This window comes from Aulostomus chinensis, chromosome 16 (genome assembly GCF_037954235.1).
Source record: "Aulostomus chinensis isolate RoL2024-O1b breed Wild chromosome 16, RoL_Achi_v1.0, whole genome shotgun sequence".
In the NCBI taxonomy this organism is placed as follows: domain Eukaryota; kingdom Metazoa; phylum Chordata; class Actinopteri; order Syngnathiformes; family Aulostomidae; genus Aulostomus; species Aulostomus chinensis.
This window is the reverse complement of record NC_141335.1, coordinates 22,153,805-22,178,367: the sequence shown is the minus strand read 5'-3', so window position 1 is coordinate 22,178,367 and position 24,563 is coordinate 22,153,805. Positions and strand designations below refer to the sequence as shown.

Genomic DNA, 24,563 nt, shown 5'->3' with positions numbered 1-24,563 from the left:
CCCCGCCTCTCGCCCGTTGATGCTGGGATAGGCTCCACCCCCCGCGACCCTTACTAGTAAGGAATAAGCACACAGCTTTTCTGATTTAGTATGTTTAAAACCAGCCACACAGCTTCATGGGTGTGTGCCTCTCAGACTGACTCTGACCTTTGACCCCCCCCTACATTTCTCCAGTTCATCCTTGAGTTGGAGACTCTGAGAAAATGTAAGATCTAATTTGAATTGCGCTTCAATTTTTAACTCTGAGAAACAAAACTAATGATAACAAGCATGAGCAGATCAGCTTCGAGGTGAACCGGCAAAGTGATTGCGTACATTATACTAACAAATCAATACTAGTGCACTTTCACAGCTTTATAGAAAGACAGACACGACACGGACAGACATACTGCACATTTTTACTGTTTATTAATAACTGGAACGTAGTCAAATAATATCAACAGAGCAATGATAACACTCATTAGTTTACATCATCAGATTGTTTTCCCACAAAGATTGCTATCATAGCGAGTGAAAAAGAGAACTGTGGTTCTGACACGGTCACCATTTACAACTGAAGTCCTCACACCGGAGTGGCACTCGCTGCTTTGATATTTTTAATGTAAAGAAAAAACAAAACAAACAAAACCAACGTCTGTGTTACCGTTCTTTGGAAAGACAGTTTTGAAACATTTTGTGTGTGTGGGATGGGGTTGTGGGGTGGGGGGGACAACATGGGTCACTGTGAGGAGCAAAGTCCTCCAGAGTAGAAACTTCAAAACAAGTTCAGCATTTTGCTTGTTGTCCGCTCACCCAGCTGTCTACAACAGATGATGGTAAAGACGTCCCCTTTAATTCCCGGGCTGGAACGTGATCTTCACAGTAGCACATTAATAATCGGAGGCTAGTGTAGAAGCGGCACAGGCACTTAAAAGACATTGACACTGACATACAATCTGGTACAATAGTCATGCAGTGATACAACTTGGCCAACATGACCGTGAGGTAATAATTAACATACTGAAGAGCTGAATGGTTTATGTTGATCCAGCCGGTTTTGCAGCAAAAGAAAAAAAAAAAAGATCCCAGTTTTAATACCCGTGCAACAGAAATAAAAGGGAACCAACTTTAGCATCAGATTGTATATATACAGTCTTATAGAAATATACACATCTACCAACTAGTCATCTTTACTACAGCGTTGGTTTGTCTTTAGCTATCAAGCTTGTCCACAGCTTTAGGGGGTGAAGGCAAAGCCATCCAGTTTGCATAAACACTATCATTGGCATATCTTGTAAAGACCGGATTAGTGGCATCATGTCTGTTGAGCGGTACCGGGCTCTTCTCAGGCCAGTTCGGGTATGACATGCCTAAAAATGAGAACATATCATTTTTCTGCACTCAGTGAAAGATAAGCAGCGTGCAGACAGTAAGGCTCTTAAATTGAACTCTAAAGCGCAGGTTTCTGGAGAAAATTCGGATTTTATTTGGCTTTAAATGGTGAATACATTTTTTATTTTATTGTTTTTATTTTGTTTTTTTTTTGCTACATATCCAGACTACATTACTGTTGAAGCCCCTGCAGAACATAGTCCATATACACACACACACACACACACACATATATATATATATATATATATATATATATATATATATATATATATATATATATGTGTACTCCTTTAATGTCACTAAAGAGTTGCATTCAAAAGCCTTACTGTTACTCTGTTCAGCATTGTGGAATCATCATAGATTAATACACATTAAAAAAGTTGAGGAATTTAAGACAATCTGGAATTCAAAACCACAATGGGTGTGACTGATTCAGTGAGGACCTGTTTCAAATGATACACCGTTTCCTTTAATGCAAACGAATGATGAAATCATAACCACACAAAAAGGGATGTGGTGAAAATATGTACAAATGAAATGAGTATGAGTGGTGAGGTATAAATTAGAATGAAGGGTATAGTCAATATTTACAAATCGAGCATTTTTGGTCAGCATTCATGTACATTCGAAGCAGGTCCAACTAAAAGGAAATGCAAGACACAAGATCTTTTTTCCACTGAGCCTCTCATTTACGGTGAAATGGGAGATATGTCAGTATAAATCAGCAGAAGGCATGCCTAGGTCACAGTCACACACACTTGACTACGGAAAGCCACGCACAACTTGCCAAAAAAGAGAGCTTGTGTATCCTGTTTCTAAAATCTAGTAAATGCATGGGAGATTCTACCATAGAGCTTGTTTTCAATCCATGTGGAGGGGAGGGTTCGAGGGAGAGGGGCGTTATTACAGTCCACTAGTGGTGTGTCCTCTTCAGAGAGGGCGTCGTCGTACAGCAGGGCGTCGGCCGGCGTAGACGCAGCCAGGTCCAGGTAATCCTGACACAAGCAGATAAAGACATGCTTAGGCTGATTATGGAAGAGAGGCATGTTAAATCTGAGTGTGCTCATGCTGGTATGTTTGCATCCAGTTAGCGGGCTACTACCTTTTCTGAAAAAAGTGAACAACCAGCCTGTGGCATTCTGGGATGTCTGCATTCCCCTGCCCTTAAAAGACCCTAAACATAGCATCACGTAAGCAGCAGGAGTCTCACTGAGATGCTTTGTGATTATACTGTTCAACACCACATTTAAGGATCGCTCTTCAAACACTAATTATAGCATCGAAAGCATTCTGTGTGTATGTGACCGTAAAAAGAGAGCCATGAGAGTATGTTGTCCTGAATAAATGATACAGTACTCGGTGCCCGGCTGCAGCCCTACGGCATTTAATCAGCCTCAAAACCCGCACACATAAAAAAACCAGGCGAGCACATGTGATGCCAGTGGATGGAACAGAATCCAATCATGCAGAGCTGTGACGAACTCAGCCCTCAATACTTCCCCTCAACTGCTCAACACTCGATTGCTCATCCAATTGACTTTTGAAACTTTGCAGGAGGAGATGGAATAGACAGTGACTGATGTCTCCCCTCCTTTTGATTGGCCACTTTTAGCACCTACAGTCTTCAACCTTTCTCTGACTCCACTTTTCTGGTGGGAGAATCATCAAGAGAAAATGTTGGAAACAGTTACTTCAACAATGCCTTGAACACAAGTAAACCATACGTGAACCAGAATGACACCCAGTGTATCAGCATCAGCAGGAGTGACATACACTGTATGATCTCTGCCGTCAAGCTGGATCAAGATCAACTTCTAACCTTTAGAGCTCAAATCCTTGTTCACATTATCCAATAAAACAACAATAACTTTTTCCTTCCATAAAACCAAATATGATGCATTCTTGCATATGCGTGTATCATAACATCCACCTTTCAGTTTGTATATGCCTATGCGCTAAGCTTAGGTGTGTCTTTAGCTGTTCATGACCTAAAAATTCAGATGCGGCTCTGCTGGCTCAAATGTATTTATGTTCAATTAAGTTGAATGTATGACGGCTATGGATTACAAGCAAAGTATTTCAACAGGAGAATGCTTCAGCTACGCCACGGAAAACAAGACAGGCCTGGTCTCCCATGCTATCCCGTTGGTGTCTGGTGTCCAGGCATCAACGAAAGTTATGTGCGATGTGCTCTGGATACACTCACTTTTCAGCATTTCAATCAAATTCCTCCACAAATTGCCACCTTCAAGTTCCCAAACCTAAATGAGCAGGTGGATACTGAGCAGTTGGCAGTGCACAGAAAAGCCCACACTCGCCACAACCTCTTGTGGATGGTGGTGCCTGGCTTTAACGAGGTTTTGAGATTAATTAAACGCCATGTAACAAAGCTCTGTTTGTCCAAACTTGAATATGTATGTATTTTCCTACATGTGTCATAATTGGGCCAGTGATGCATAGAAATACATGGACTTATCATACTGTACTGTATAGCTTCACCATACCCGACTTTTCACCATCATCTTTTCCAGTTCTTTGCTGATGTCTGAGAATGTCGGCCTCTTGTCTGCTTCTTGTTTCCAGCATCGAAGCATGAGGTTATACCTGCAGAGGAAAGTTTTATTGCAGTGGCTGAGGTAAGTGTCATTGAATCCTCCCTGCAGAGTAATTTTCCAGAACCGGCTGTCAAACTGTGGTGCATTGCACTCAGTAAATATGAGGAGATGCTGTCGGGTAAAACTCACATTTCCTCTGAGCAGTTCTCTGGTCTCTCCATCCTGTAGCCTGTCTTCAAGAGGTTAAAGAGGCGTTCAGGAGCAATTCCTGGGTATGGATTACCTCCCAGTGTCACTATCTCCCACAGTAGCACACCAAAAGACCAGCTGGAGGAAAACACAAGAGCTCATTCACATATTTTCATAAAAAAGGTTTTTTGAAATAATCTGTGTAAGATCCAGAAGGAATAGTTGGGAAATACAGGTTCTTTTGTTAAGACTTAGACGACGGTAAATATATTTACTGTATAATCATCGAGCCTACCATCTCCTCTGAAGCTCACTATCACAACTGATTTTCACTCAAGTGTAAAAAGTAAACAACAATTTTGTTCCCCTCTTCTAACATGTCTCCATAGATGACTATTTTCACACAGTCAGGCTCGCAGTTTGTCCACCATTCCAGACTTTATGCTAAGCAAAGCTGGCTGACGCCTCATATTGATTGTATGGACATGGGAGACATATTCATCTTATGTAAGTGTATTTCCCGAACTACTGCCTGTAAATGATACCTGTACTCACACGTCACTTTGTGTCGTGTAAATGTGGTCAAACAAGGACTCGATCGCCATCCATTTAACAGGTATACGGCCCTTGAAAACAGGAGGAGACCATGTTTTTAACTTTTTTTTAAAATGAATTTGAAAGATTGTAAAAAACACATCACAATAAGCTTTTTTTTTTTCTTTTTTCTTCACCTTGCTCCTCTTAACATAAGAGTCTTCTTCATACACGTCCCTGGAGAGGCCAAAATCTGAGATCTTCATTTTTCGTCCTTCGGCTACGAGGACGTTTCGTGCTGCCAGATCTCTGTGAACAAGCTGTTGGACCAAAATGCTTCATCTTATCTTCACAATTACAAACATCTGTTTTTGTTCATATATATATATATATATATATATATATATATATATATATATATATGCAGACAGTAAAGACACACCTTCATCTCCGCCAGGTACTGCATACCCCTGGAAATCTGCCAGGCAAAGGAGATCAGGTCACCCATGGTGAGCGCCCTGTCATCTGGGTTCTCCAAGTAACTGGAGTTTCGGTTGGCGTCCCTTCCCATGTAGCTCGGGCCAACTTTCCGGCTCTCACGCAGGAAGTTGCGAAGTGACCCATACTTGGCGTACTCAACAATCAGATACAAAGGACCTATTCAGACAAATGCAGCGCTTAGAGTCCATGTGCAACACACATGGCTTGACAGATGACGAGGACTGAGGTCGTACCTTCCTGGCTGCACGCTCCATACATCTTTATGACATGTGGGTGGTTGACTTGCTTCAGTAATGTGAATTCTGACAGCAGGTCCCGCAGCTCGCTGTGCGAGGCGTTTTCTGTGTTTAAAACGATGAAGCCATTTACCACCTGACATTTCCTCAACATATATCAGATGTACTTGGACTGTTCTTCGTCTGGCTCATCTCACCTTTAAGCATTTTCACAGCCACAGTGGTGTAACCAGCTTTTCCTTTAAGCCTGAACGCTGTTGCTTTGACAACCTTTCCAAACTCTCCTTCTCCCAAAGTCTTGCCAAGCACCAGGTTTTTGCGAGGAAACTCCCACTTAGGATCCTCCTGTTGACATGACACAGTGACGTTTCTGACTTCAAAACTGGTTTGGCCAAGAATATGAGAGGTGGAGAGAAGCAGCTTACAGGAATCTTGAAAGTGTCGGTCTCGATGGAGTCCTGGGAGCCTCGCCGAACATTGTTAGCAGGGAAACTGATGGGGTACGCCTGGGCTGGCCGGCGGAAAGTCATCTCAGCGGAAGCTATCGGGGGCTTGGGGGAGTTCTTGTGGTAGCGATGGATGAAATATGAAGAAAGGAGGATGGAGATGATGAAGGAGAGGAGCAGCGCTGTGGCGATGATGGTCTTACACATGTCGTCACATATCGCCTCTGGAGGAAAAACAAAAGACGATGTCGCAAAATAAAAGCAGCAAATGATATTTGGTGAATTCTTGACTTGACATTTGTTGTAACAGCTCACCTTCAACATCTTCCTTCTCACAGAAGCATCTCTCAGAGTAGCAGTAGCAGGTTCCATAACCAGCCTGGATCCCGTTCCTCAGGCCTCGTTCATGACCTCCGATGACAGTCTCCTCTTCAGACGTAAACAACATGTAAACACAGTAAATTCAACGGAATACTCCCAGTTTTAAATATTTGCAACAGGGTATTTCTTACTAACTTGTACAGTCTTGCGGGCATATTGATGTATCTCTGCTTTCAACTGCATCACAAAAGCTGTCTGGACATGTCCGCAGGTCTGGGGAGCAAGTTGAGTAATTCTCAGATATTCCTGCAATACATGAACACAAAGGAGAGAAAAAAAATATTGGGAAAATGTAAACAGACAACAAACATGCATAAAGCAGACTGACCACTGGTTTTTACTGCCAAAAAAAAATGTGAGTACGGAAGTTTTGTCAGTTTTTTTTAATGCTAAATTTGTGCAAGGACAATAGTTATCAAGCATCACTAATGGCTGAAATTAAAATGGGAAGCTTGAGGGAATTTTACAGTTTCCTCTTCTTTTTAACTCAGAAATGCCAAATGATAGACTGTTTTTATATATCTAGATGGGTCCGAGGTAATGTAAAAAGAGCAATATTCATCTACCTTGGATCAAATAGAACGACAGTGATCCCATAAGCATCCGGTAAGCGTGGTTGTGATGGCGCCTAATTCTTGGCTTTTTTCGAGGCACACCGCTTCAGATTTTGAAAACCTCTGGTGTGGAGTTGGTGTTTATCAAAATGAAAACACATTTTTCATGACTGTATTTGCTTCTTGTTGGAAAAATGATGTTAACATCATCTCAAATCACCTTTCTCAGTGCCTTGCCTCCACTGGCATCTTCCTGTTGTTGCCCCCAGACCTCGGGCAGACTCACAGTCTCCTCGCCGCCGGTTTTCTGCACAGGACACGAATGGCTGGCTCTCCAGACCGACCTTGTCTGCTACGTGCACCAGAGACAAACACACTTAATGTAAAAGCACACAATTAAAAATTGTTGAGGAGCCTCAGATGGTGGAGAATCATCTTCAAGGTGAAATCTTACAGCTGCTGGAAATGTTGTGTTCCCAGAGTGTCTCTGCAAATGTAAAGGGGTTCATCTGATACGGTTCCTCCAGCATTCCCAGATGGTTATGATGTGGAGTTCTTTAAGGATACAGGGACATTATTTGACTCTCAGAGAACACTGAAGATGTTTTTTTTGCCCTTTAACGTAAGTTTTAGGGGAACATTAATTCTGTACAGTTATTTAAAGTGCTCCTATGATGTTCAATCCATCAGTTTTCTACCACTTATCCTATTAAGGGTCGCGGAGTGGAGCCTATCCCAGCAGCCTTCAGGCGAGAGGTGGGGTTCACCCTGGACAGGTCACCAGTCCATCACAGGGCCAACACATAGAGACAAACAACCATTCACACTCACAGCCACACCTACAGTCAATTTAGAGTCTGGATTAACCTCGACCCCTCTTGATGTCTTTGGACTGTGGGAGGAAGCTGGAGTACCGGAGAGAACCCACGCAGGCACAGGGAGAACATACAGACTCCACAAAGAAAGATCCCGTGCTGGAGACGGAGCTCCAACCCAGAACCTTCTTGCTGTGAGGGGACAGTGCTAACCACTGCACCACGCTCCTATGATTTTAATGTAATTTCAGAACCTAAATACGACAAAAAAAAAAAAAAATTGTTTGATTCCTTAAAGTTACTAAAGTACCATTACAGGAGAGTTCTACCTATGGAAGGGCGACCTATGGAACAACCTATTTACACCCCCGAAACTATCCTGTAAACGTTCCCCTACCCTTTGAAGAACTTTACATCTTTAGGCTCTGGGAACGAAGTGTAAAGACCCACAGGGATCATCCTATACGATAGCCATGATCCCCCCAGCATACCCAGTATGTACTGAATAACCCCAGTAGTTCCACCAGTTAACATCCTCCTACTCAGTGGGAACGTTACAATTTGATGTCCTTAACAACGGTGAGAACATCTTAAGAACGTTGTTAGGGATGTCTTTTTCTTCTTAAAGATTCCTACAGCAACTGTTTTTATGTGACCTCTAGAACTTTTTCTTTAGGTCACAAAAGTCCTTCTTGTAACCTAAATATTCACATAAGGACCTCTGACCAAGGAATTTAATGGCCAAAAAGTAGTTTTTAATGTCATCCCTTTGAATCTGTGAGGATTTGGGATATTTGACACCTTTAGGGAATGATACACAAGGTCCCTGGAAGATCCCCCCCTATGGAGAGAGATCATTTGCGTATAAACGAGTATTTGCAGCTGCTTCACCTTCCAGTATGATGAGGATCTGAGTGCTGGCCTCCAGCTGTGTGTGCTCCTCCTGAGCAACAACTGTGTACTGCAGGTCCTGGCACTCAGGTCTGCGTAGCGTCTCTGAGTCGTTCACATAGAGCAGACCCCACATCTCATCGGGGGCTTGGGTGATGCTTATGGCTGCGTAGCAGGACTGCGCATCTGCAGACATGTTCTTATCTGGCACCTTCAGCCGGTATGTGACACCGAAGCCATCGAACTGCTCACAGTTTTCCACACAGACTCTGCCAACCTGAGGAGTCAAAAAACAACAGGGTTTTGAACGACTGTGAGGGCCAGTTTGAATGAGACAACATATTTATGAGGGTTAGATTTCAGTTGGCTGTTGAGCCAGCAGATGGCAGCCATTTAGTATGTTCAGTAGAAGGCTTCATATCTAAAAGCTGATAACGTTGTCATGTAGTGAGTAGCACTCAAGCTGTATCAGAATTAAATCTTATCATCACCGCATGTGGCTCTCCTGGACAGCATTTACAAGACAGAAATTGCTAACGTGCCCGTATGTTGACTTTTGCATTTCAGACCCATTTTTCTGCATCTTTTTAATACTGTGCAGCCTGCAGGGTTTTGTTTTAATCTCCTCAAGGTGACATATTGTATTTATCATCTTCAAACATGCGTCCAGCAGCACCCTGAGACTCTGAGGTGGTGATAGTCTCCATTTCAAACAAATTCCTGTTGAGGAATTGAGGGTTTGCTGAAGCTGTTAAAAGTTCCCATGAAACATTTCGACTCCCTTGATTTAGCTCAGTCAGTCTGAGGAGCAATATTGGTGTCGGGAAAGTTTCATTAATTTTACAGATTTTACAGGGGTGCTAAATTTTTAAAAGCATTGCTAAAAGCATGGGATGTCTTGCTTGTCTTACCTGGAGGTAAAGGTGCTCAGCTGGATGACGTGTGACACACATCACATGCTTAAAACAATGGCCATACATGGTCATTGGAGGAGGAAGTACAATACGTAATAGGTGTGAAATGAGAGACTTTCAAGAATAGGTGATTTTATAAGAAGAGCTGTCGATGAGCAGCGAAATCTATTATCTTTTAAGAAATTAATGGTAGGATATGCATGATACACAATCTCTCAGAGTAGTGGCTCACACAATCAGCTCCAAGCAGACGGAAGAAATCTGTTTAAAAAACATATACTCAGTTTTTTACCCCTTAAAGTGCATTATTGTCATTTTCATCAATGTGGGGAGAAAAATGCTTATCGTACTCTGGAAATATCGGAAAAATATTGGGATGATATATGGTTGGAGATGACACAAGGTTACGAACTGTCCAATGCATGTGCTGTGCTGAATTTATTTAACCTGACACGGGAAAATATACAAAATGAGGAGGGAAGTAGTGCAAAATCCTCCCTTCCATCAGACTCACACATCTGCTGGGAATTTAACAATCTGCTTTTAATGAAAAATGGGACAAGGGGACAGCTTATACAATCCATCATAATGGCCCAGCGGAAGCCTCGGCATAAAGACTGCGTATCGACATGTTGGACTCCTGACTGACATTAACAAACAACAATGAAAAACATACAAAAAAAGAGGAAACAAAAAAAAAAACACATCGCCAGATAAGGATTCCTCCCTCATCCTCTAAGGCACCACGTTGGCCACGTATGTTGTGATCACGGTGCGTTGGGGGTTTTCGATGTCTGTCATGAGCTGCCAAACGTACCTGTGCGTAAACAGAAGCTCGACGTGTCAGCGTGAACATATGCGTGATGTTTTCAAAGCCGATGTGGACAGGTAAGATGGTGATGTTGAAGTGCAGCAGCACCGTTCCCTCTAGACCTGGGTAGGTGGTGTCATTGACCAGGTAGTCCAGCTGCAGGGTGCGGTTCTCTGTCACGTACAGGTTCCTCTTGAGTACGAGCTCTAGAGCGAAGGGAACAAAATGAGCATGTTTTCTCAAGACAATGCTAAGACACAGGAGCAGCAGCGAGATTGCTCACGGTAGTCGTGGACGGTCTCTCGAATGCCTCTATAAGCAGCCTTTTTCTCACTGAAGCTGCCTCTTATGTCAAAGGTCTCCTTTGTCCACGGATCACTGCTGAGCAAGGTCCCAACGTACTTGTTGTGAGTCTGGTCTATGGGATAGATGGGCGTTAAATCCCTGTCAAAGATGAACAAGGTGCCAAAGGAGCCACCCTGGAAAGAGACAGGACAGTGAGCATTCAATCCTGCTTTGAGGTCACGATGACTGCGCTCAGCACAACTGATTAATTTGTCTCCTCACCTTCGTGCGGTTGAAGCTGATGATGATGTCTGCTGTGTCTGTCCCGTTCACATACGGCGCGTTATCGTCCTCATCATTGACAAAAACGTCCAGTGGCGTGTCCACTTTGGTGATGACAGCGTCTGTACGAACTGTGCACACCAGCAGGAGCCTGTAGCGTTCGCTCTCCTCCCGGTCCAACGCAGCAGTCACGAGCAGCTCGGTGGTGTTCTCATCCACCGCAAAAGGTGTCGGAAAATCTGTCGGAACAAAGGAGATCAAGAAAAATAACAAGAATCTGTCCGTTCATGTTGGCGTGATATTTGAGGAACACCATGAGGGGCTTTCTTCAACTCTGGCAAACACCTCACGTGTGAACAGTATCTGTCCCCTTCTAATTAACCCACAATCTCAAGGACGCCATGAGGAATTCTCTTCAGATTTGGCTCAAACATCCATTGGGAAAGGGTTTTTGTGGTAGAAGGTGAAAGGTCAAGGTAACTGTCACCTCCCATTTACACAACTTCTCTCACATTCTCGTCAAAACAATATCTCATGAACACCTTGAGGGAATTTCTTCAAATTTTGCAAAAATCTCCACTGGGATTAAGTGATGAATTGAAAAGATTTCTGTGACAGAAACAAATAGCATAGAACCACAATGTGGTGTTTCTGTTTTTTTAAGTTGAGTACTTGTAGTCATTGCTTTATCTATGGTTGGTGTCCTCTAAATTATTTGAATATATTTAAAAAGATTCATCAATTAAATGATGTCTCTAACCGGATTCTACGTTGTAAGAAATGGTGTAGTTGGGGCACACGTTGAGTCTTGTGAGGCGTCGGAGTTGTCGGAAGGCCCCTGGGAACCTGTTCTCCATGATGTGTGGGTTGGAAGAGTCCCTGTGAGGGAAGCAAAGTTCTTTCACATCCGTCTGAGCACACAGCGGCATCGTGGCGTTGACAAAGTCCAGGGTGATCCGAGGGGCGTTTCTGGTAATGCACTGAGCATTCTTAGCGATGTTGGGTAGCACCATCACATGCAGGAACAACTTCTTCACTGACCATGACTTTTTATCTGATAAAAACACAGTAAAGTTAAAAACATTTCAATCTCAGGCTCTTCCTGATGATAAAGCTTTTTTTGCTCAAATGGCTGAATGTTATTATTATTCTGAGAGCATAAAAGACTAATTTACTCTTGTGCGTGGCAGATAACTGGCAGAGTAGCACTAAAATGGGGCCATAAATTACCACGATGCTTGTATCAAACTTACTTAGCAAAGCAAAGTCGCTCTCCTCCAGGCTTTTGTTCAAGGACAGTATACCGGTGTTGACGTCCAGGTTAAACCAGGAGCTGTAGGCCGGTCGTTTGAGTAAGCTCAACCAGCACAGGTAGAAATGCGGCTGCTCAGAGTTTCTGTCCAACATGGCGTGGATCTGGAGGAGCGGCGTCCCGGCTGGCTGACCAACATAAACAGTCTCGGTGTACTCATTCTGAGGGAAGTACAGCCCTGAAGCTCCTGCGGAAAGAAGACATAGAATAACCAGATGTTTAAAATTGGCAGCCAACTGAAGCAAAGGGGAAAGGTGTTATATTCCTCTTGAGGAACAGAATTGAGAAATAAGGCCTGACACTGCTGCTGACTCATCACTGCGTTGGACAAGAGCCTTATCAGAAATCTCATTCTGGAGAGTTTCCTGTGGCAACAATACCTGCTGATAATGCTCTCTAGACACTGAATGAAAATGAACACACACATGGAATCTGACAGGGTGTGTTTCTCCCCTCCTCTCCGACACAGCTCCCATCTCTTCCGGAAATTGAAAGGAGGGCTCAAATGACACTTATGCAGCTCTTTTAATGAATTTCTCATGTGGTCAATAACATGTGGTTTCCGATTCTCCTTGTGTTCACCTTGAGAAGTTTAATTACACAGGATCACATGATACAGGGGAGAAATGAATCATTACCTGCCAGAGCAGGATAGGGGTGTACATGTGTGTGTGCGTGTGTGTGCGTATGTGTGCACGTGTGCGTGCATTTGTACGTGTTTGTTGGGGTAATCCATAAAGGGCTACAGCAGGCTGTGTGTTTTACAGGAAAATGGAGATGCGAGTGTTCCTCCTGTAATTATATCCCCGTTATGGTCCTCTTTGACGACGGTAGGCGACCATTTAGGGAGCACACTAATGTCATTAGCAGACAGCAAAACTAGATTTTCTATTTCTGTTGGTGCAGTCGAGGCCTCAGCTCTGGTTTCAGACATTGATTTAATTTTGCAGGACTTGGATGACAGGAGGCAGAATTGATGGAGAAAACGTGTCCGTCCTTCCTGAAAGATTGAGATTCACTCAGAGAGGCTGCAGCCCATTTTATTAAAAGTGTTCCAGGGTAAAAAAACAAACAACAGCACCACTTGGTTGTTTATCCGGCTGGGATGATAAGAGTCAGTTTCATGACTGCTAAAATATGAATGATGATTATCCATTTTCCTATCACGGTCAAATCTCAGCCATTTATTTCTGTGCTAGTAAAATGTAGACTGATTGACACACAGGAGCGTAACGATATTTCTACGGTCGTAAATCACAAGTCTTATCACAATTTTGTGGATTCCTTTAGCAAATGATCTGAGGATTTTATGATACCTTAAAAACTGCAGCAATGCGATTTAGCTCTGATGGCATCTACAGTGGAAAGGCAACGATATATGAACTTAAACATTATTGTAATCAAAATTAAAATCAAACTTTTTTTTAATGTAAATTTCTCAGCACATATATAATACACCAGAACTAAAGAGTGAATTACATGTCAGCAACACAGGTGATATAAAATAATGTGAACTAGCATAAAATCAGAGCTTTGATCGGCTGTAAGTTGGACCACATGCATGAGGATCACATGGTGATCACACACACACACGCACGCACACACGCACGCACACACACATACATATATATATATAATATATACATATATATACACACACACACACACATTTTACATCAAATTATTTTGTGAGGTTATAAAATGTCACCTTACATGATGTGTGATTGTGTTGTTATTGCGAATACTTGTTCATAAAGATTTCCTATGACAGCTTTAGGTATGAAACTATGGCAGCTGGACCCAAACATACAGGTAGTGATATAATCAGGGTTTTTCCCAGAATAATAATATTTCATCAGCTAAATATCATTACTCAAGTACTGTACAAGATGTATTTCAAAGTGAATTCTGGAGTGTCTTCAACTCAAAAAGATGGTGTTTGAAACATGGGACCAAAAAGATTGAAAAAGAAAGATATATGTCATGTTTCAGAGCATGCCTTCACTTTTGAAGTTGCTGGATAAATTATGAATGAATGGTTCAAGATGGATGGTGGGTAGTACAGTACCTGGTAATACGTGATGCTCAGAACAAACACACAGACTTGTTTTTACTAGACAGGATAAAAGATGGAGAATACAGAATGCATCAGTTTTTATGTAGGTCTCCATTTATACCTATTGTGGCCTATAGAGGGAGCCATTATCTTTCAGAATGAGGCCCAAACTTGTCAGAGGCGATGCAGTCAAACCCTCATCTACAGACAAAGGTATGTAATAATTCAATGTAAACCCAAAGCTCCTGGTTTCACATGTATTTAAACAATCTGCTTGTTTATTTTAACAAGAGGATAAATTGATAAAAATGTATTTTACTGTCAGATATCTTACCACAGTATGATTCTACCACATTAGATGACACCAGCTAGCCCAACATGTGAACTGGTGGGAGTTGAACACGTTTATGAATGCAGGTGTTGGCTTGAAGCCACGGAGGCTGGACCCCCGTGCAACACAATTTGTTTATATCATTCAAAATTCAATTTCTCTCCAGGACCGAAGCCAACTGAAAGCAAGCAGTTTGCATCAAAACTAATTAATTGAATGGATCAAGCAGGCCTCTTGGAGCAAATGGCATCTTTGGTCTGTCAAGCCATGATGACGATTTTCCAAAGCGTGACTCATTAGCTTCGCTAAATGATGCACAAGAATGACAGAAACACAGACAGTAATGCTGTTTCACCTCTCAGGAGCATGCAGGGCCACTGAGAGGACGATAAAAGACGCCGGTTGTATTTCACCAGTAATGTTCTCTCCAGACTGTGACGTGTGGATGGACACTAACATGTTTCTGGAACAGCCTTGACCTTCCCTAACTCAAAGAGTGCAAATATTGCATAAGTCTGTGTTTGAAGATGACTCTTGTAGCAATTCATTTTGACAAAAGATATCATGTGCCTGTCAGTACAGATCATAAAATCCAACCCAGACGTACATTTCAAAAACAAAAACAGCAATGCATTTCCCAGTTGCCCTTGATGAGTTTCAAAGGGTGATTTGTCCACTTCGTCTCATATTTTAACTGTGGAAGGACAAAAAGGACACAGACTCATCAAAAAATCTGAAACCGTGGGCTCAGACGGCTACAAACCACAGCGTGTCTCGAGCCGGTGGAGCTGATAGGGTGGGACGCCCTTTCTACCGTCCCAGACAAAGACAGGAACTCAATTAGCTCAATGCATGCTTCAGCTGATAGATTTACCAGCTATGAGCTCATGTGCTGGGGCGACCCACAGGCTTACTACTCTACCTCTGTGGGGGGGTTCAATTCAACAAGATGTAGACGACCCCACCCCCACCCCACCCACCATCGTGACGGAACACTCATGAGGAAGGGGCTGTTGTCTCTTTTATATAATTCATTCCCTCCCTAACCTGCGGTGCGAGAACAGCCCAGTGCCCTCCCAAGGTCAACGTGCTCTGCATGTGTCCCTGTAACGAGTCATTGGAAAGGCCGTGGATCTGGCAGCAGACCAATCAATAACCATACTAATCAGCAGTGATGCTGATTGTTTTCTACTGATGAGACAGACGGGGGAGAGGCTGCTGGCTGCTTCTGTAAAACCATCTCCGATGCACTTGTTATGGATCTGTTCTTTTAGGTAATGATGTCTACAGACACAGGAAAATTACGTCTAATGAGTGGGTTTAAAGCAATACTTCAAACGTGAAGCGTATTTTGCCTTTCAAGTAGTCACAAATATCATGGTATCACAGGATCAGAAGGATGTTCTTTCCCCCCTGCATTACTTCTTTGTGCAGAAAGAGGGAGCCATGTATATTTAACTTAAAGCTCGTGACAACTGACGGCTAACAACGGCTACGGAAAAAAAAAAAAACAGCAGCAAAAATGCCAGTTTACAAATTCTCATGTGCAACATTTGGTGTAATGCACATCATCTCGATCCAGCCAGATGCTCAGTAATCCACAAACTATGATGTGGGCTAAAAACAAATGGTAACCCTTCAATCTAGGCACTCTTTCATGTTTCAGGAGCATTCCTGGTAGAGGAGTTTTGCTGTTATTAGCCATCAGTTGCTATGAGCTTCAAGCTAAGTATACAAGGCTGGCTCTTTATTTTCATGAAGACATAATACAGGAGGGAAAGATCATCTTTGTGAGCTCCTGACACTTGTTTGCAGGTTATTGAGAGGCAAAATATGATGTAAAAATGTAAAGCCACGATTCAATTCAACCTTTTCAAATCATCCATTAGCTCTCGCCAATGACATTTCCCCAAGTTATATCTTCTGATATGAAAAACATAATCTCTCTGAAACCTATTACTTTGCTTCAGTTATGGGAATTGTTCCCTTCAGGGATTCAATTAACTAAAAAGCTGCATACCGAGCAATAATTCCATGTATGAAAGCTATTATCGATCATAATGTTTTAAAATCTCCCCTTTTCCTTCCCCATGCCAGTACACACGATTGCTCCATCATATCATGCTGGATCCAGAAGCTAGAGCTAATATAGTTTTGATTGATGCTTGAAACTTTGAGGTGTAACAAGGAAAGAAAATCATTTCCTGTCATCAAACTTGTCATCAGAATATTGTAATATCTGATTATTCTCCAGCAAGGGCTCGGCTTGGAGTAGGCAGCCAGGCTCCAGGTAGTTTAGTCAGGTGCATACCGTAACATAATGATCAATTAGACCATAATGTAATCCAATTATCCCTCTGAGAGTACAAGAGCCGAGAGCCAACGAACTGTGTTCATCAGTCATCAAAAAATCTAATAGAACAACTCCCCGGGGGTTAGCTGCACGTACAAATTCAGTTGAAGAATTCCTGCGGGACTGGCAGTGGCATCGGGAATTGATCACGTGGTGCACTGACCTGCTCTAGACTGAGTCATTACGTTACTTTGATAGCAACATCTAGATGCTCTTGGCAGCAGCAGTAAAAAGCCCTCATTTACTCATTTCAAATTCAAACAGATGATGCTAGAAACTGCCCTCTAACAGCAATAACATGTGTGTGCACCAGAGACCCATCACACGAGCAGCTCGCAGAGGCTGTGCTAAGGTGACGTGAGAAAAGCTGAAATGCGAAAGTGTTTCCTAATTGGTGCTAAATAGAAAGTAGAGTTAATGATTATGGGAAAAGTTCAAGTACTGTATTTGTTCATAATCCAAATTACTGGAGAAATTAGACTGTAAGCAGTAAGCCATGGGGTTCCAAAATCAATGTTGCCAACATGACTAATCAGGCACTCGCAAACAACCGGGAAGTGGGAAACTCCAACCTCTGAGGTGAAAGAGAACACCAGTCAAACTGGGAATATCAAGAAGTGCGGAGGAAAAATTATTAAAATGGACACACTGTTTGTCCCGCGAGGCTCCAAGTTCTGGTGAGATGAGAAAATACACTCAAATAAACTGTTGTTGAGTCGGAGCAATTCTTTAATCTTGCAAGAGGGAAATTTGTTCAACACACAACGAGCATGAGCTGAAGAAGAATCCCCAGAGTACGGAGTCACTTGAGCTCTTATACATTGCTAGTTGCCCCTGCAGATTGACACCCACCTACCATTAAGGTTTCCTATTAAGGTTATATGAACATGTGAATCTGCTGTCATACACAAGAAGTCGAAGTTGAACTCTTGTCAGCTTGCACACCTGCTAGGTGGGAAAATTCTGGGAAACGGGAACACAAAAAGTTTGTAGCTTCGATGCAGAAACACTAGACGTCTCCCAGATATACGACTGTCTCAAACTTAAAGTCACTTGACCACAAAGTTCAAACACAGCGCAAACATTAAAAACAACACAAAGTCCAATCACGCCTCAAACACAAGAAAATACAAAGTGATTTTTTTTTTAATTTTCCATTACAGAAGTAGGAAACTATTGAGAGTTCTGAGGAGAAGCTCTGATGTCACTCGACACGCCAACATTGGAGGAGCGAGACGACACGTGTATCTGCGCCAAACCTACACAAGACTCTTTACTGTTGATCGAGGTTGCACTCATTCACTCAGATTGAGGTAGAAACCTCACAGTTTATCTTTGCAATGCATCTTTGTCATGAAGCTATTTTTTAAAAATCTTTTTTTTAAGTAATGTTAGCTTTCTGGGTTTGTAAACAACCTACTGTCAATAGGCCCTTTTCACAGCAGCCGTTTTGGCATAGCTGGTTAAATATGCACATTATATTAATTGTGGTCTCGTTCTGTTTAGTGTGTCACAGCCGTTCCAGTGAAAAGGGCCAACAGGCAACTGTGACTGACAGAAGTCAGTTGGAATATCAACCTCCTGAGCCTCATTTCATTTTTAAGGCTGATGAGTTTGTTTGTCACTTTTGTGTACCGTGACAGCAGAAATGGAGCAGATGTTCTGGCGGCGACCATGTTGCATGGATCGTTCCTTCCCAGCTGCACAACACACTAGCCTGCATGGGTGTAACATAGCTCACAATAGTACATGTTAAACTCTGACGGTTATATTAATCGTGGGGCTTTTTGCACTTTAACAGCTCGCATCATTCAGTCTGTAGCATATTAACTCTGCCACATTCATTCGTTAACATAAGAAAAGGACATGTCCTCCTCTTCATCTCTGCTCTGCTTGTTACGCAGTGTGTCGCTGCATCAGGTTTCACGGGGGAATCTGGTGGCTCACATTATGGAACAAAGGGAGGGATGTTGCTCCACCGGCAGCTGGAAGCGCTGATCTTCCAGCACAAATGGAACTAAAGCTTTTTGGCACTGGCCAGTGGAAGAAGCAGCAAACGGCTGGTGGAAAAATAATTTCCAGCGCGTTTAGCCACTTCAGTCAAGTGAAGGATCAATCCGACGGACAGAGAGTGATGCCAGTGTCGGATTGATGAAAGAGGGGCAACGTCCTCTTTTTAACTCTGATGGGGCTTTATGGAAAATAAGAAATTAATTTAGCCAAATCCTGGACTTAAATATGTTTGTATTATAATTAGTTCACAAATGAGTTTATCATTAGCTTCAGTCACATACGTGGATACATGAACCAAAGAGCCCTTTGTTGTCAATAATGGGTCAAAGACTGCTAGGCAACTGGAAAATGACTTGTCAAGACCTACGTGAAACAAGAGGACAAAATTCCCCAAGGGCAAAATTTCAATCAATGTCTCCTTGTGCGTTCACCACAGCAAATTAGATTCAAACCATGCATGAGGAAGAAGTGTGACCCTGAACTGACGAGAGGATCCGTAGCCCAGCTCTGACAGCCCTCATGTAGAGGCAACAGTTAGAGGTTGGCACGACGACTGCCATTAAGCAATTAGGGATTGTTTTCCTCCCTAAGATACAGGAACATAAAAACCACTCAAATACAAAGCTTTATGGGTCCTTTTTTTCCCGTTCTGGTTCAACCCACAGTAATATTTAGCAACAAGAGGAAGCTGGAATTGACTTATTAAACAAATTTTCAATTTTCTGTCACAAACAATGTAGGTTTTTATTCATTGAGGTTTTAGGGATGTATAGGTGAGTATTGTATGTGTGTGTATGCTTCTGTCACACTTTGAGGCCTGTCTTTGCAGCATTTCTTCCAGACACACGCCAACTTTATTGGGCAGTGCACTTATTGTCCAATATTTTTAGTCCCAGACAAGCAGATAGGGACCCTCCTCTCCTCACTGCATGCATGGCAGAGCTCAAGACCCCCACTGGACAGCTAACTGCTAGTTAGCTTAGCTGCCATGAACTCTGGCAATGGAGCAGTTGAGAAGAAACGGTCTCTGCCTGCATCAATAGAACTTGGGTTCTGTTTAACATTTGCAGCGGAGGAAAAAAACACTGTAGAGAATCACGAGATGTTGTTATTTTAGGGTCAGATACCTGGAACTGCTTTCGTGTCTGGATGCAGTGATTCAATGCAGCACTTCAAACCCCCTGTTGTTCTACAAAACAACTGTTTGTTATGTTCATCGTTTGTTGTGTTCCTTTAAAAATCAATCAACTTTGGCAGTAAAAATGCTTCGTCACAGCCAAATCAGTAGAGCTTTAATATTTAATATTTCAGATTTTTTTTGAACGTACAATAACAAGCGATGCTCAACAATAAATTCATGTCTCCAAATAAAAAAAATGTAAGCACACAACTTGTATCATGATGTTTTTCAATTAGACTAAAAGAGACGTGGTGACAGCAGGAGAGAAAACTGACAAGATTTACAACGCTTCCATGAGCAACACAAAACAGACGCTTTACTAAATCATATAATGTAATAAGGAGCTAAATCAAATAGCAGCATGTATCAAATAAGATTTATCGTCATGGTCCCTCTCAAAAGAGAGAGATGCTGATGAAAATGATCATTGTAATGCAACGTGGAGGAGGAGGAGGAGGAGGAGGAGGAGGAGGAGGAGCCCCTACAGAGGCTGCGAGCACTGCTTCCTCTGGGACGGAGGAGGGCTCGCCACTGGAGATTACCACTTGGTTAGGATTTCAAAGGCCAAAGGGCAAAGAGGGTCAAAGATACAGTAACATGGTCAAAGTGGCAGATAAACGGCTCGATGCTTTTACGTGAAAACATCTGTGGTTCTAGTTGGGGAAGTGATGGATTACAGACAAGTCTGCCCAAAAGGATTTGGCTAATTTTGATAAAGGTTTTCATTTTGTTTCTCACATAGTTTAGACTTAAGTCTGGCTAATCATTAGACTAGACCTGATGAAGGCCCACACTCAATCAGAGACATATTTAACTCTAGAAAAAGTCTGCATGCCCTCCTCAAAGACACAAGAGACCTCAGGATTCCAGCACATTGGATCTTGAAACACCTCAAAACCATTTTTCTATCCATAATCTTTAACCCCAGCAGCCTCATCCCATGCACACTAATTTACGTCTTCAACTCCTCTACTTTAGCTCTAAGCGCTGCGAGCCACTGAGCGTTGATTGCCAATTTCCTTTGTTTGATTACCTCAGCAAGAAACACCAAACTAATCAGTAACCAGGACCAGTGGGACAGGAATGACCGCACTCAACTTTTGTTGTTGTTTTTTTTCTACATCTTGAACAAAAACTGTTGATTCCTCACCAACAAATATAATAATACGGAAATACAATGGTGGAAAAATGGTTTCTGGATATCAGGAGCCAGAGGGACCTCCAAACCCGAGATGTAACAGAGACAGAGACGAATCCATCATGGTGGACACTGAAATCAATCTGATGTGTCATTTTGAAAGCAGATAATGTCCAACCTGCAATCTGAACAGTGTGTGCACTTGCATAACAGGAGATATTTTCCTAAAGAAAACAAACAGCCAGTGTTTGCCCAGAGATAGGAGCAGCTGCTGCACACCTGCCCGCCGCTCGCCTCCTCTCATAGAACAAGTGTTGGTCTTTCGTTGCAACAAACAGGCAGGTGAGGGGCCTCTGCATTTAGGTAAGGTGTAGATTTCAACAACCATTAATTACCATCAAGTCCTTGACTTTGGAAATTGAAGTAGACCAACTGTGCACATCTATAAATATCAGCAGAAATGGCTGCTTCAGAGACCGTCCATGCAAGCAGAGCTGAGATGTAAATGTCGAGCGGTAAGAGCATCAGATCTGCTGTGATGTAAATCACTGACAACTACACAAAAGCTGCTGTCACAATGAAAAATAATCATCCCACATTACATACAAGTGTGGCACCGTAAAAATTTTCATTAATCATTTTAACAACTGCAGGAAAACGCTCCCTTGAGGGATTACGTAGGGCTGGACTTGATTGGTAACCCCTCTTTTGCGAGCATAATTTAGCACACAGACTATTCAGATGAAAAATAGTGCAGTTTTCAGCACTCACACACTGATGATACTATAACACTCCCTGATGAAAGCACTGATAGGAGCCTCTATTAAGACTACTTTAAAGTCCCATTACAAATTCTGGAATTCCACACAATGGCCTATATTTGTCTGAGCATCACATACTTGCCGTACACTCCCGAGCTATGAGCGACACTTTAAATATAGACGGCATGGCAGGACAGTGTTGGTACAGTTGGGCTGTGGGATTGTGAATGGGATTATATTATTATGATATATGGCTGTATTCATTTGACTCCAGGTTTCATTGTGCCATACCACACATAACAGCCAGCGCACACTGCAAGTATCACTTTCTGCTGCATGAAACAGCGCATGTGTTGTGTTTATGATGCAACTAACGATTATTATCATCTCCCATTAACCCGCAGATTACCTTCACAATTAATCGATGAAACAGTCTTTAAATTGTCATGGAAATGAGAAAAATGCTCATTAGAATTTAACAAAGTGTTAAAATCAGTCAAACAATCCCAGACCTAAACTATTTTTTCTGTTATATATCAGTTTAAGAGTCCAGAACCAGCAAGTGTTTGCCATTTTTATCTGAAAAAGGAGTGAAACAATGAGTCGATTAAATCTGTTAATAGTTGCAGCTCTGTTTTAGGCGTAATATTCTCCTGAGCCTCTCACAGCTTTCAGAATGTTGCGCAAGAGCCGATCATTTCTTGTATCTCAGTTGTAGACTTGTGTTCCCTGGATTTGTTCAGCAGCTCAGAAATCATTCCTCCCTGGATGTAACTGTGTTATTTACTACCTTCCCCTCAATGAGAGCAGTTTTACAAGGAATCTTTTTTTTTTTTTTTTGTCAGTGTAAGCATCCCAAACCAATAAACACGTTAGTTTCCCCAGTCTTCATCACAAGTCGAGGAGAGTCAGACGGTGGATGCCAATGAGGATAAACAGAGCAGGGGGAGGTAAACACCTGAGTTAACGCGCTCATTTAAAAACAAACAAACAAACAAACAAATGTCATCATCTTAAAAGCATCCACATTCCTCCCTTATCTCTCCAGAATTTCTCAGTAAAAGTGATGATGGGTCTTACCTTCCACCAGCAGAAACACCACCACCGCAGCGATGTTTCCCCGAGAGAAACCACAACTTGAGCCCATATTCGCGAACCATAAGTGAAAGTTTATGAATGCAAATGCAAATTCCCCCAAAAAACTCAATTGACAAAAAAAAAAAAAAAAGCTGATGAAATAAAAGCAGACGGTGCGTAAACAAGAGTGTCCTTTGCAGCAGGCGGGTGAAGTCCTCACTGTCCCGTCGAGCGGCTGCTGTACGCGGCTCCAGCGGCTGCGGCTGCTGGTTGACTGGCTGCTGGCTGCAGGGGGGGGGGGGGGGGTTCACTGCCTCACTACTCACTGCCCCGCTGCTTCCGCAGCAGCAGGCAGCTCAGCACCTACAGGAAATTTAAGAGCATAATTTAACAGCAGGTCAGCCATCTCATTAACACCCAACGGGGGGGAAAATGAATAACAATTATCATTAAATGTGTGATGGTTTTACAGGTACAGGGGCTGTTTTAAAAGGTGTCTGGTTCGCTTGTTTATCATTTCAATTATTTTATTTTGAAATCTGTCTATTTTATATCTGTTTAGTAGAATCAGTGAAATTCATTAACTTATTAGATTCAAAACAGAAATGTCAGTTGAGAACATCCCTAAACGTCATTAAAAGATGCCTGCAAAGTGCTTGTCTTCTCACCTGAACACCAGATCCGCTGTGTGTCCAAGTGTGTGAGAACATCTCAGGAGTGTGTGTGTGTGTGTGTGTGTGTGTGTGTGTGTGTGTGTGTGTCTATATGTATGCGTGTGTCCAAGTGTGAAGGCTGTGTTAAAGTGTAGGATCTAGTGTGTGACAGCAGGATAGTGAGGAGTGATGCATTGCTGCAGCCTCGGGGCAGGACACCAGTCACTCACTCTCAGCAATCGCTCTCCAATCAATGTCTGCATGGAGCAAAACCACTGGAGCTTAGTGAGCTGCAGAGGGGACGTCAGGGCTTCTCAGGAGCTCCGCTAACTTCCACTGAGTGGAAAAAAACACGTCACCAACATTCTTTTTCTATCTGCGTCTCCCCTTTCTGGTTTAATCCATATGTATTGAGCGTAACTCATGGGAAAACTCTTATTTTAAATGTGAAATGACAAAAGACTGCACAAGAAAATCCAATTATTGTTCCTATGATCATGCCAGGTGTCTGCATGTAAACACACTCAGAGCAGCCATCATAATGTTTTTCATAGTGCCAATTTATTCTAATACATTTCAAGTTGTTATTCAAGACTTCCAAGAATAGATATCAGATCTGATCTGGGATGAATGTTTCTTATAAATCTGATACTGTTCAAAGATTCCACTTACACTGGCAAGGGGGACCAACGTAATCCTGATCACTCTATCAAGGGAGATAAAATGGATCATTATAAGAGTCTGGGCGGTCTGCATGAGAACATTGTATCTGGGATAAAGTTTCCATATGACAGACTATAGGTATCCTGAGACATATGGTCGGCGAGGATCAATAAGAACATGGAAATGTGGTGGTGCAACAACATGGTAAACCATGATGGTTTCATAGAAGCAGTTCTGCAAAAGTTCAGAGAACTGCAG

General features: G+C 42.4%; 1 protein-coding gene and 1 long non-coding RNA gene across 3 annotated transcripts; one reads left to right on the top strand and one right to left on the bottom strand.

The window, feature by feature from the left end:
• Nucleotides 1–396: 396 nt before the first annotated feature.
• Nucleotides 397–23,773, bottom strand: ret (ret proto-oncogene receptor tyrosine kinase). Of its 2 annotated transcripts, none has more exons than XM_086180935.1 (21): nt 23,658–23,773; nt 22,993–23,352; nt 12,022–12,267; nt 11,529–11,822; nt 10,769–11,007; nt 10,485–10,680; nt 10,208–10,407; nt 8,477–8,753; nt 6,991–7,122; nt 6,352–6,462; nt 6,151–6,264; nt 5,815–6,059; nt 5,587–5,734; nt 5,387–5,494; nt 5,095–5,309; nt 4,850–4,972; nt 4,674–4,744; nt 4,119–4,256; nt 3,879–3,978; nt 2,222–2,369; nt 397–1,349 (listed from the first exon to the last, which is right to left on the bottom strand). In XM_086180935.1, exons 2-21 carry the CDS (start codon nt 23,057–23,059, stop codon nt 1,192–1,194), a joined length of 3,330 nt encoding a protein of 1,109 aa, XP_086037061.1. In that variant the 5' UTR covers nt 23,060–23,352; nt 23,658–23,773; the 3' UTR covers nt 397–1,191. The 2 variants fall into 2 exon arrangements, with proteins under 2 accessions (XP_086037061.1, XP_086037062.1); XM_086180936.1 differs by having other exon boundaries at nt 6,991–7,119.
• Nucleotides 21,190–23,171, top strand: LOC147247836 (uncharacterized). The gene is made up of 4 exons (XR_015109533.1): nt 21,190–21,514; nt 21,607–21,666; nt 22,758–22,862; nt 22,961–23,171. It is a non-coding gene; the product is annotated as an uncharacterized LOC147247836 (long non-coding RNA).
• Nucleotides 23,774–24,563: the final 790 nt, after the last annotated feature.

What these genes read in the sequence shown, in the direction of transcription:
- ret (XM_086180935.1), bottom strand. Translation starts at nt 23,059, where the DNA reads ATGGGCTCAAGTTGTGGTTTCTCTCGGGGAAACATCGCTGCGGTGGTG. An exon ending in AGTACCTGGCGGAGATGAAG is followed by an intron (nt 4,973 to 5,094) that starts GTGTGTCTTTAC and finishes TTGGTCCAACAG; the next exon opens with CTTGTTCACAGAGATCTGGC. An exon ending in CTTATGTTAAGAGGAGCAAG is followed by an intron (nt 4,745 to 4,849) that starts GTGAAGAAAAAA and finishes CCTGTTTTCAAG; the next exon opens with GGCCGTATACCTGTTAAATG.